Source organism: Ctenopharyngodon idella, chromosome 19, assembly GCF_019924925.1.
Source record: "Ctenopharyngodon idella isolate HZGC_01 chromosome 19, HZGC01, whole genome shotgun sequence".
Lineage (NCBI taxonomy): Eukaryota > Metazoa > Chordata > Actinopteri > Cypriniformes > Xenocyprididae > Ctenopharyngodon > Ctenopharyngodon idella.
The window spans coordinates 10,391,445-10,403,686 of record NC_067238.1 but is presented as its reverse complement, the minus strand read 5'-3'; the positions used below and the strand labels follow the sequence as shown (position 1 = coordinate 10,403,686).

Here is a 12,242-nt window from a genome sequence, read left to right as displayed (position 1 = left end):
CTCTTCTCTGATGACCTGCTGTCTGGATCGAGGGCGGGACAAACTGTCACTCACATGAGATCACAGTAATAACAAAACAAAACAATCCAATTGATTCCCAATGGACAAAATCAAGTCCTGCCCAACATTCGTTTCACACAGATATATGACACAATAAGGAAGAAAAGATCTTTGATTTCATGCCGACTTTAATGGAAATGTTTGCCGTCTATATGGTAAAGAATTTAATTCAGAAAAAAAGACAACAAAAGTATGCTAGAACTTGATTTTATTGAGCATATAAATATATAATATTCAAAAGTAAAGTAAAAGGAATAGATTTAAATTAAGAAAAAAAAAAAACTTTTTGTTTTTGTTGTTCTACAGTCTCAGAATTAGTTGCAGCTTATAGATCATGATCATATGGGAAAACAACAGAAGTATATAGACAAAGGCAAATCATTAGAAGACAATGTAATATATATTATGTGCATAAGAGTGGACTTCATTGGTTTTAATTGCTTCTAGAGTCCCCTGAGCAGGAGGAGTAGACCACTCAAAATCATGAGCAGATACACAGGTGGTGATGAGACAGCTGGGCTGGAGTCAAAGATGCTGGGAAAGTCATAGTCCGTAGTGACGACCACAGAAGACGGTGTTGTAGGTGATCTGAGAGTAAAAGATCTGGACTCAGCCTTCCATTCATTCAGATTAAAGGCCAACGTCAAGTTATCACCTGTAGAATAGGTAAAGAGAGAGAAATTATTGTAAATGCTTAAAATAACAAGTGACAGCGACCCAAAAAATCAAATTCAAGTAATTGAGACGACCCACCACTTGTAAAGATGGCTAAGTCAGTGTAATTTGCCCAGCAGCCACTGAAAGGGATGGTGGTGTTTCCGTAAAGCCCCTCTGTTGGATTCCCGTTAGCATCTTTGAGCACAGCTGAGATGGTTAGAGTCGTCACACCCACGGACACGCAGTCACCCTGGAAACAGACGCACAAAAAAGATGGTCTCCTTACTCGATACCAGGTGTGGTTTCCTAATAATCACCTGGGTAGGGTTGCACCAGCCAAGTTCTTACTTAAAGGGTCATGAAACCCCCCTGTTTTAGGACTGGTCTCTCACACCTCAGATTTGAAAAAGACTCAAGATATGTGCATAACAAGCTTGGTACAATTCAGTCAATCTTCTATTTTATTCCAACCATTACACCTGGTCAAAGGCTTTCATTAATTTTTAGTTTATATGTAAATTTGTGTTTCAACTAAGTTGACTGGTGCAATGTAAAAATATTTTTTAGTGCATAAGTTGTAACTTAATGCCACTTTACATCAAAACTGTGCTCTTTATGCACAGCTGGTGCAACCGGCCCCTGAAAACTATCTGAAAACTTGCATCAGATATTCTTAATGAAATCTCACCGCTGCATCCAGAGCCATGACGCTGGGCTGAACGCTGAGGGGTCCAAGTGACGATCCAGCCACTGGCTGGACCGCCACCATCAGGGATGATACAGTCTTGACCGTCTCCACCTGCTGGTCTTCACGGGTCACCTCCTGAGTGGCCAGCTGAGAGAGAAACCATTACAGTTCAAATAAGAAAAAGCATGTTGTGCGCTTTACTGTACAGCAACTATTATTGGATCTTAACCTCATAAAAATTGAAAGGGATATTCTGGGTCCAATACAAGTTAAGCTCAATGAACAGCATTTGTGGCAATGTTGATTACAACAAATTAATTTCATCCCTCATTTTCTTTAAAAAAGCAAAAATGAAGGTTACAGTGAGGCACTTACAATGGAAGTGAATGAGGCCAATTTTTGAAGAATTTAAAATCAGAAATGTGAAGCTTTAAATTTTATAAAAGCACTTACAGTATATTAATTATTCTGTTGTATTATGTATTCTTGTGTATTATTTGAGTTGTAAAGCTGTTTAAAGCACAGTTATTACAGTAGTTTTAAGAGTTATGGTGTCATGGTGACAAAGTTGTAAAATTAGATAAAATTTCACACAGATAAGGTTTGTGATTTTTTCACACTAAAATCATGTTAACACTTATACTGTTAAAGTCTTGTGATTATGCTATCTGTTGTTTAAGTTGTGACGTATCGAATATTATTGAATAACACTTGAATAATATCGAATACACATTTAATTGAAGTGTCTGGGCTCACACTGTCCCGGACACCAATATTTTAACAATTCATAAAAGATGTTAGGAAGTTAGGATCATGATTTTTAAGTAGTATTACAGCACACAATATCTTTTCTTCTGTGTCATTTTTATACATTGTTTATGTCCAGCGCTTCCAGGGTCTACGTTAGAACACTGACTCATTATTGGCCGGCTCCTGCGTCAGCATCACACGCATGCGTTGTGCTGCTCACGTGTGCAGCTTTGGCCAATACTGAGCCGGCATTTGAATGTAAACATGGAAGCCTTTACTTTGCTTAGAGAGATTGTTGAATAAAGTAGTTATTTTTTTTTTTTTTTTTGTGCACAAAAAGTATTCTCATCGCTTCATAAAATTAAGGTTGAACCACTGTCACGTAGACTGTTTTAACATCTTTAGTTCCTTTCTGGACCTTGAAAGTGTTGATTATATTGCTGTCTATGGATGGATGAGTGATATACCTGTCGGATTTCATCAAAAATATCTTAATATGTGTTCCGAAGATGAACACATCTTACAGGTGTGGAACGACATGAGGGTGAGTAATTAATGACAGAATTAAAATTTTTTGGTGTACTAACCCTTTAACAAGCGGATTGAAAAGGTGAGTATTTTAATGTTCATGGCTTGGCTCCATTCACTACCATTGTAAGTGCCTCACTGTAACCCAGATTTATGATTAATCTATTGAGTTTAACTTGCATTGAACACAGAATATTCCTTTAAATATCAACTTTGCTGTATATGTTTCAATTAAAATTTCCAAATAATGTTTGACGTCATCATAACATTTTAAAATGTTAGTGAGTTTGGTCATGTGATCTGATTAGCATCTTACATCGCTCCAGGATGGGTCACTGGAAGAGGGTGGAGGAGGGAGGATCCCCAGGGATGACACATTGAAGCCGATGGACTGACTCAGATTGCCCGAGACAGCAGCACGGCCCAGATCGTCAGCAATGCTCTTCAGGACCTCAAACTGTTGGTCTTCTTCTGCAGATGGTATACAAATATTAAGACATTGTATTGTGATCTAAACACTGTATTTATCATTTATTTTATTCTTGCTCTCACCAGTGGTGGTGTTGGTGGATGTCTGAACAGGGGGCTCCCTGATCTCTACCTGCACCGTCAGTCCTGCCGAGCGCCTCCTTCTCGCATTAGTACCCTCACGGACAATGTTGGTGATTCGAATCTTGTTTGCCGGTATTTTCAGAAATAAAGCCAGATTGTTGATTAGATCTGGCCCGAAGAACTCCGCCTCAGTCATGGCTGGGAGGTTGAAGGCCAAGAACAAAACCGGGGAGGTGCGGATTTGGACCGGTTCTGAGCCACGAAGAAGTATATACAGCATTTTGAAGTCCTGGTCAAAGAAGTTGGAGCCATGACTGGAGCTGAAATTTGGAACGTATTGCCCTGCGCAGAGAGGAATCAAAGGAAGAATTGTGATGTGTTGTTTAGGTTGAAAAATGGTCTTCTGTCCTGCAGGGGGCGCTGTATTAACTTCAGCATTATTGTGCTGTACTTACCTGTATAAGTTGGCTCACGCAGAGTGTAGTCAGTTTTGTCCGCATTCCACTGAGCGTTTGTTGGACCAACCAAACTATTGTTAACGTACACATCCAGCCGCTGAGGGTTTGAGTAAAATACAGCCACCCTGACAGCCTGAGAACAACAGAAGATTACTGTAGTTAAGTTTCTACTGTAATATTATATTATAATATTATAAGTAAAAAAAAACAAAAACATGAAAATTAAATGAATATAATTGCAGGTTGGATACATTTTGGTCATAATGTAGTTATTTATTTATTTATTTTAGGATTCATTCCCAACTAGTTTCATTTTCCTGGACTGTGCTTTGGGTCAACTTTTGTAGATTTTAAATAATAAAATATTAACAAATATGCAAAATAATATAGTAACATTAATAAATTAATAAACTAATGAATTCTATTTTTATTTTTTATTATTTTACATAATATTTGTTAATAAATGAATATATAATAATAATAATAATAATAATAATAATAATAGTAATAATAATAATAATAATTATTATTATTATTATTAATTATAATATAAATATTATATTATCTGTGTATATATTTGTGTGTGTGTGTGTGTGTGTATATATATATATATATATATATATTAATCAATTCATTGATCGATTCACAATTTCATCAGTTCATATATTGATATTGATTTATCAATTCATTTATTTTTAATATTTAAAAGATATGCAAGCTATTTGAAAAATATCTTAAAATAAATTAGAAAACAAAATGGAAATAAAAGAATATATTTTTAACAACAATGCAGAATAAAACCAATTAAAGATTGTTTTCTCCTAATATGCCTTTTATTGTTCTAAATTTTATTGTTTTATTGTGCTGTGTGTCTTTTGTCAGTATAATTCATCTTACTGACTAACCTCTGCAGGTCCAGCATTCAGTAACATAAGTCTCAGCTTCTGTGGTGTTGTGCTGGTGAAGTAGATATCAAAGGATTTATTAGTGGCCACAATGGCGTGGAAGAGAGATACTCGCTTCTGACACGTGTAGCCGGCGCACCAGCCGTGGTCTTGTGGGCCTGGAACAAGATATTCACAGTAAGATACACAATACACAATGAAACCTTTTCTGCTTATAGAAAATCCTGAACTATATTATGCATAAAATAGTAGGTGTTACAAGGGGAGTTATGCGTCATACCATTCACCAAATCCACATATTTGTCCCCCAGGATGGCTACAGGTGAAAGACGCCTGGTCTCTGTGTCTGCGTCCATACTTTCGATGACCAGCATCCTGTAGTTGAGCCCAAAGCACTTGTAGCTCTGCCAGGTGTTCATGTATGTACAGGTGTCTCTGATCACACCTGCACAGGTAAAACAGCCATGTCATAAGTTACAATTTTTTAGTTCTCTCTCTTAGATCACTCTTAATGATGAACAGCCCTCAGATGTACTGTACCTTTGTAAGGAGCGATTTGATCCACAGGTATTCGGCTGCCGTTGAGAGAGGTGAGCATGACTTTGGGGATGCGGTAATCGCCCAGTCCATGTCGGGGATCCCCGTTCCACTCGTACTCAGACTGGGGCACCACTGCTCCCACTGCACCCAGGAAACTGCCATCCAGATCCTTCAACATCGTCTTCTTTTTAGCGTCACAGTCCATGTCCACACAGTCTGATGGGTTCACCTTGCTAAAAATTAGAGAGAAACAAATCAATCAGTCACTTATATTTGTGGTCATCCCGTCATTGATGTTCTCTGTCATACATTTTCATTGTTGTCTTCCTAATAATATTTCATAAATTTATTTTTGTGCACCACGTCTAATCTCATTAACGTTTAAATAGAAATTTTGAAACCGACTAGTCGACTAGTCTAACATCCCCAGAAGAGAGTCAAAAAACAGTCTATATATCAATATCCATTTGAAATAGCTATTTAATCTATGCATCAAACTGCAGTCAAATCCCATTCTGAATGAAAAAAAATAGGTCATATATATATATGCGATGTGCTTGATGTGTATCGGCAACTATGCATTATTTAAGGGTATTCTATTTGTTAGGATATTGATATAGAAAATGAATGCATGCAAGATCTGAGTTAAAATGAAATGATTTTGTTTTCCATTCCAGATGTACAATGTTTAATACCATTTAGTCGGCTAGTCTCGCACATCTCTAATTAACAGCGTTATCTTTGTGCAGTGAAATTGACTATAAGCTTTTGGTTTACCCCAGATCAGGTCGATGAATGAATGCCAGAGCATCCTCTGTGCTGTTTATCTTGGCTATCCTCTCAACACTGATTGGATGTTGTAGATCCTCATTTCCCGGGTTGGTCATGAACATGTAATTTGTCTCTATTGAGCACACACTCTTGAACCCAACAAAAGTTGTGTCTGGAATCATAAACAGACAGTGTAAATAGAAAGTAATTATTTTTTTCTATTATGATCTTTTATGTCATCTGTAGAAAGTTTCAAACTGAAGATTCATACACATTTTGAAGGAATATGACTCACCATAGACAGTCATTAGACCAGCTATGGCATTGTAGCTCATCAGTCCAGTGTGAGGCTTTTGTGGTGCATTATTCTGGTTAGATTCAAATGTCGGCCAGGAAATTCCAGACCTCCCACCTGTTGCACACAGAAAATGCAGTTAGAATCAGTACGGAAAATGGATCAATTATATTAAATACATTTATTCAGTAGTGTATAGATGATTCTTTAATATGTATTGTACCATTGGGGGGGCGTGGGGCTCTGTGGCTTTTGCTGAGCATAACGTAGGTCATAGTTGTGGACAGACTGTCAGAACAGTTGAAGTTGGGGCTGCTGCCCACAATCAGAGCACCCTGTAGAGATGATTTTTGAAAAATGTAATTAAAAAATGAACAGGATAAGAATCCTTTATTCTCTATAAGGCCAATTCAGACTGCACTGACAGATGCCGACCAACAGTCACCAGATTATAGTACATCACTTCTCAGACATTCCAAGACCCTACAAATGCTGATTCAAAATGTTCAACTGGCGAAAACGAACCCGAAAAAACCTGACGAAGTGTCTGTTTGCTGTATGTCTGTGAATCGTGAATTGGCCTTTAATTTTGACTGAAGAGACATATAGTGCATCCTCACCTGTACACGGACTATTTTGTCAGAGTATGAGTGGCTGAGTGAGGGAGGACCGTAGATTAGAGACATGATACCCATTCCATTATCAATCAGGCTCACGTTAGAAACTAACACGTTCATGGGTACCTGGAAGTGAGGAGAGGAAAACATTAATGCTCACCAGACCAGAACAGAGCATTTGTATAAATAGTAATTAACAATTTATCTGACCAATAAAACACTTGGCTTTACAGTTACTATAGGGCATTATAATAGGAAGTTTGCAGATCATTTATCATACTTGAACATAAATGCCAAAATCAAAGCTCCTCCAAACAGTGAAGCCCTGGATTTGAGAGCATCCAGCAAGTCCATCTTTATTCATGTAGAGTCCATACAGACCGCCATGTGCCTCATTCTGACTCCACTGAGCCACTGCATTTGGAGATCCTTTTGACATATTGTTGGAAACATCAAATAAATTAGTAAATATTTGCATAAATATTAAGAATGCACAGTATACCAATATTATATCAGTTATCAGCCTAAATGTATGATTTTTCGATATATATACACTACCGTTCAAAAGTTTGGGATCGGTAAGATTTTTAATGTTTTTTAAAAAAAAGATTTGTCTGCTCACCAAGGCTGCATTTATTTAAGTAAAAATACAGTAAAAACAGTAATATTGTGAAACATTATTACAATTTAAAATAACTGTTTTCTATTTGAAAATATTTTAAAATGTAATTTATTCTTGTGTTGGCAAAGCTGAATTTTCAGCATCATTACTCCAGTCTTCAATGTCACGTGATCCTTCAGAAATCATTCTAATATGCCGATTTGCTGCTTAAGAAACATTTATTGCGTACAATTGTACATAATATTTGTGTAAAATATATTTTTTTCAGGATTCTTTGATGAATAGAAAGTTCAAAAGAACAGCATTTATTTGAAATATAATCTTTTGTAACATTATAAATGTCTTTACTGTCACATTTGATTGATTTAATGCATCCTTGCTGAATAAAAGTATTAATTTCTTTAATTTCTTAAAAAAAAAAAAAAAAAAAAACAATTCTTATTGACTTTACCAAACTTTTGAACGGTAGTGTATAATGTTACAAAAGTTTTGTATTTCAGATAAATGCTGTTCTTTTAAACTTTCTATTTATCAAAGAATCCTGAAAAAAAAGTACACAACTGTTTTCAACACTAATAATAATAAGAAATATTTCTTGAGCAGCAAATCGGCATATTAGAATGATTTCTGAAGGATCATGTGACACTGAAGACTGGACTAATGATGCTGAAAATTCAGCTTTGCCATCACAGGAATAAATTACTTTGTAAAATATATTCAAATGGAAAACAGTTATTTTAAATTGTAATAATATTTCACAATATTACTGTTTTTACTGTATTTTTAATTAAATAAATGCAGCCTTGGTGAGCAGACGAAACTTCTTTTAAAAACATTAAAAATCTTACCGATTCCAAACTTTTGAATGGTAGTGTATATGCTCATTTCCCCTATTTTTACATGTGGTGGATCTTTGCTCACTTTACTCACATTAAGTTAATCTTAAAAAAAGAATAATTTAGTAACATTGTAAAATGTAATCTGTAGCAAAACTCAAAATGAATATTCATTTTTCCTACTGTACGTTATAACGTTGTGATGCCTAAATTCACTTAAAACGGTAACACTTTACAATAAGTTCATTAGTTTATACTGTTTAACATGAATTAAGAATGAATAATAATTCTACAGCATTTATTCATCTAAATTAATGTTAATTTCAACATTTTACATTATTAAAATCAAAAGATGTGTTTGTTAACATTGCACTGTGAACTAACATGGACAAACAATGAAAGACTGCATTTTTATTAACTAACATTAACAAAGATTAATAAATAACTGTAACAAATGTTTTGTTTATTGTTAGTTCATGTTAATTAATACATTAACTAATGTTAACTAATGAAACCTTATTGTAAAGTGTTACCATTGAAACAATCGATTTCTTTTTATTTTTATTTGTGTTTTATTTTTGAAAATAATTATTGGCTTCTATACCTGGGCATGGTTCACCATCAATTCGGAATCCCACTCGTTCATAGCCAGCAACAACATTCCCTTGAAGAACTGCATTGGTTCCCTCACTCACCTACAACATCAACAGTAGTATTTACCCCCGGTTTCACAGACAAGGCTTAAGCTAGTCCTAGACTAAAATGCATGTTTGGGCTTTTTTAACTGAAAGCAACTTGCTCTGACATATCTTAAAATATTGTTTTGTCTCAAGATGTACACCAGTAATATTTTTTTCTAGTCTACGTTTATAAAAGATACTTAAATGCCCTAATTGAACTAAGGTCTAATCCTGGCTTAGTCTAAGCCTTGTCTGTGAAACCGGGCCATCAGTTCTTTTTCTAGTACTAATCTATTCAGCCAGTGATACCATGGATTTTCTTTTGACATGTACCTATTATTATCATGTTTACTGAACATGTACCATAGCATTCATGCACTGTGGAGTGCCATCAAGATACCATGGAAAATAAATATGGTAATCATTCTGTACCATGTTATAGAACAGTACCAAAGGATCACCATCTGATCACAGTATTTTTCTTTAAGGATTACCTCAATGGCTGCATTCCATTCAAAGTTGAATTCCTCCTCTCTGCCATTGTACGATCCAGGCCACAGTGTCAGGGTAACCAAGTTCCTCCGGACGGCATTACTGTCACCCCAGACTCTGATTCCTAGGAAATTGGAATAAAAATTCCAGAATAGAAAAGTGCTAAATCATATTACCCAACTCCATAGTGATTACATTTTGTTTTGTTATGTAATAGTCATTGAATCTGCACCTTCTCCAACAGTGTGATGGATCACATTATCATCGATACTCAGTCCGTCTGTTCCGAAAACACCAACAGCAGGAGCAAAGCCATCGTGAAAAGCACATCCCTTGATGTAAGACTCACCAACCACCTAAAAATATTGTGACAGTAAGTAGTTGAAAGGAACATGTGTGATAATCAGGAATAGAAATGTACTGTATCAAGACTTTCTCTCACCCCTCCCAGGTTATAAAACACCAGAGAGTAACGTGGGTCAGACACGTCATTCCATCCCTCCTGCCCAGTGTGGTAGAACTGAACATTTCTGATCTGGGCTTTTCCTGTGAGGCAAGTTATCATCAGCTTTAGTGAGTTTTTGTTACTTACACTGTGCTGACAAGGTCTGATTAGCATGTGATGTTATGTGCAAATACAGAAATATAATTTTGACATGAACTTCTTTGAATGTGACTGCTTGCAACCTACAAAACGTTACTATTTTTTTGCTTTCTCTCATCTTCCAGGTAATTAAACCATATCCATGATCTAATCATATATACATTTGTACATAAAATGTCCCATTTAATTGAATGCAGCCATTTATGTAAGAGTGGTTTTGCATGTGATTCGTCCTGATTGTGTTACATGAATGACTCCCAACGTGAGTATTTTATAAAGATAATACCTCTGTAATCGATCCCTCCACTGGAGAAGCTTCCCACCAGCACTCTGGCTCCATAAGACTGTGTGTACATTTCTGGATACTCCTGACCAATGATCTTAATGTTTCTGGTCAGTAAAGCCACATTGCCTGCAAGCTGATAACTTCTTGAAGTACCTGGCACACTGTAGCTCTCCCCTATATGACGTAATACATTTAATATGAATTTAATTAATTGTATTTTTTTTTTTTTTTTAAGAAATTAAAACGTATTGAGCAAGAATTCATTAAATTAATCAAAAGTGACAGTAAAGGCATTTATAATGTTACTTTATGTATTTCTGTATGTAAAAATATATCATTGTTTCCACAAAAAATTAAGCAGCACAACTGTTTTTTAACACTAAGAAATGTTTCTTGAGCACCAAATCAGCATATTAGAATGAAGACTGGAGTAATTGCTGCTTAAAATTCAGCTTTGCCATCATAGGAATAAATGACACTACCGTTAATAAAATATTACGAGTAATTATTCATAGATTTACAGTCATGTGAAAAAGAAAGTACACCCTTTTGAATTCTATGGTTTCACATATCAGATGAGAAAAGTGCACATCCAAAAAACTTTAGGCAGGTATGAATATTATGCATCAGGATATAATAAAAAAAAAAATCATCTGGTCCTTAGTAGGTCTTAAATTAGGTAAATACAACCTCAGATGAACAACAACACATGACATATTATACCGTTCATTTAACAAAAACATGGAGAAGCCATGTGTGACAACCTAAGTAAGCATTCAGGCGATGCTAATCAAATGCCCTTGATTAATTGATCATCAGCAAGCATGACCAACTCTGTAAAAGCAGACTTTTTGGCAGTTTGCTGGTTTTGAGCATTCAGTTCCCTTTCGAGGGAACTCGCACTGCGTCCCGAAAGGGGCGCTATGGGAACGCCCTCAGCGTGAATGCGTCTGATGCACGTGTGTCAACTAGTCCAATGGCGAGAGTGAACGTCACTGGTGGGTGACGTCACGACCAGGAAAGGATAAATACACATCCGGAAAGACCGGCTTCAGCTTTTTGTGCCTCAGCAAAGCGCTCTGTGTGAAACTGTCTCTGTCTATTTATTGTTGTTTGTCCTCAAGCATTATATATTTCTAGACAGGAGTTTATTGGCGAGCAAATAGCAACTTGAGTCGTGTGTGCTTCCCTGCCCTCGCTACTATACGAGTGGGGATACACGCGATTCATGTGTTGTTTGTTTGAGAGCAGAGCATACATGTCAGCTCTTGTATTGGGATCTGACGGTGTTCATTCATAAATTTCCCGATGTGATGCACTATCGAGATTTTTTAGCTCTGCTCCACTTGGCTTTTTTCTTGAGGGAATAAAGTCTTGAGCAATAAAGAATCTATGGCTTGGATCTCGCGTCTGTCGAGGCGACGCGTAGATTACGGGTCTGCAAAAATGCAATAAAGATTCTAGTGGCACGGATCTCGCGTCTGCCGAGGCGATGCGTAGATTTCGTGTCTGCAAACTGCATTAAAGATTCTAGTGGCTCTCATCTCGCGTCTGCCGAGGCGACGCGTAGATTTCGAGCCTGCAAAATGCAATAAAGAATCTAGTGGCACGGATCTCGCGTCTGCCGAGGCGACGCGTAGATTTCGAGTCTGCAAACTGCATTAAAGATTCTAGTGGCACGGATCTCGCGTCTGCCGAGGCGATGCGTAGATTTCGTGTCTGCAAACTGCATTAAAGATTCTAGTGGCTCTCATCTCGCGTCTGCCGAGGCGACGCGTAGATTTCGAGCCTGCAAAATGCAATAAAGAATCTAGTGGCACGGATCTCGCGTCTGCCGAGGCGACGCGTAGATTTCGAGTCTGCAAACTGCATTAAAGATTCTAGTGGCTCTCATCTCGCGT

General features: G+C 36.7%; 1 protein-coding gene across 1 annotated transcript in view; it reads right to left on the bottom strand.

Annotated features, from left to right (window-relative positions):
- Positions 1 to 255: 255 nt before the first annotated feature.
- Positions 256 to 12,242, bottom strand: part of LOC127501548 (fibrocystin-L-like) — a 60,195-nt gene continuing 48,208 nt past the window's right edge. Inside the window, 19 exon segments of the mRNA XM_051873572.1 lie at positions 256 to 715; positions 814 to 967; positions 1,406 to 1,552; positions 3,000 to 3,154; positions 3,236 to 3,577; positions 3,691 to 3,826; positions 4,599 to 4,756; positions 4,879 to 5,043; positions 5,139 to 5,371; positions 5,916 to 6,081; positions 6,205 to 6,321; positions 6,428 to 6,539; positions 6,825 to 6,947; positions 7,102 to 7,250; positions 8,884 to 8,974; positions 9,454 to 9,575; positions 9,684 to 9,807; positions 9,894 to 9,997; positions 10,342 to 10,515. Of these exon segments, the coding sequence (XP_051729532.1) occupies positions 504 to 715; positions 814 to 967; positions 1,406 to 1,552; positions 3,000 to 3,154; positions 3,236 to 3,577; positions 3,691 to 3,826; positions 4,599 to 4,756; positions 4,879 to 5,043; positions 5,139 to 5,371; positions 5,916 to 6,081; positions 6,205 to 6,321; positions 6,428 to 6,539; positions 6,825 to 6,947; positions 7,102 to 7,250; positions 8,884 to 8,974; positions 9,454 to 9,575; positions 9,684 to 9,807; positions 9,894 to 9,997; positions 10,342 to 10,515 (2,984 nt within the window). The 3' untranslated portion in view covers positions 256 to 503.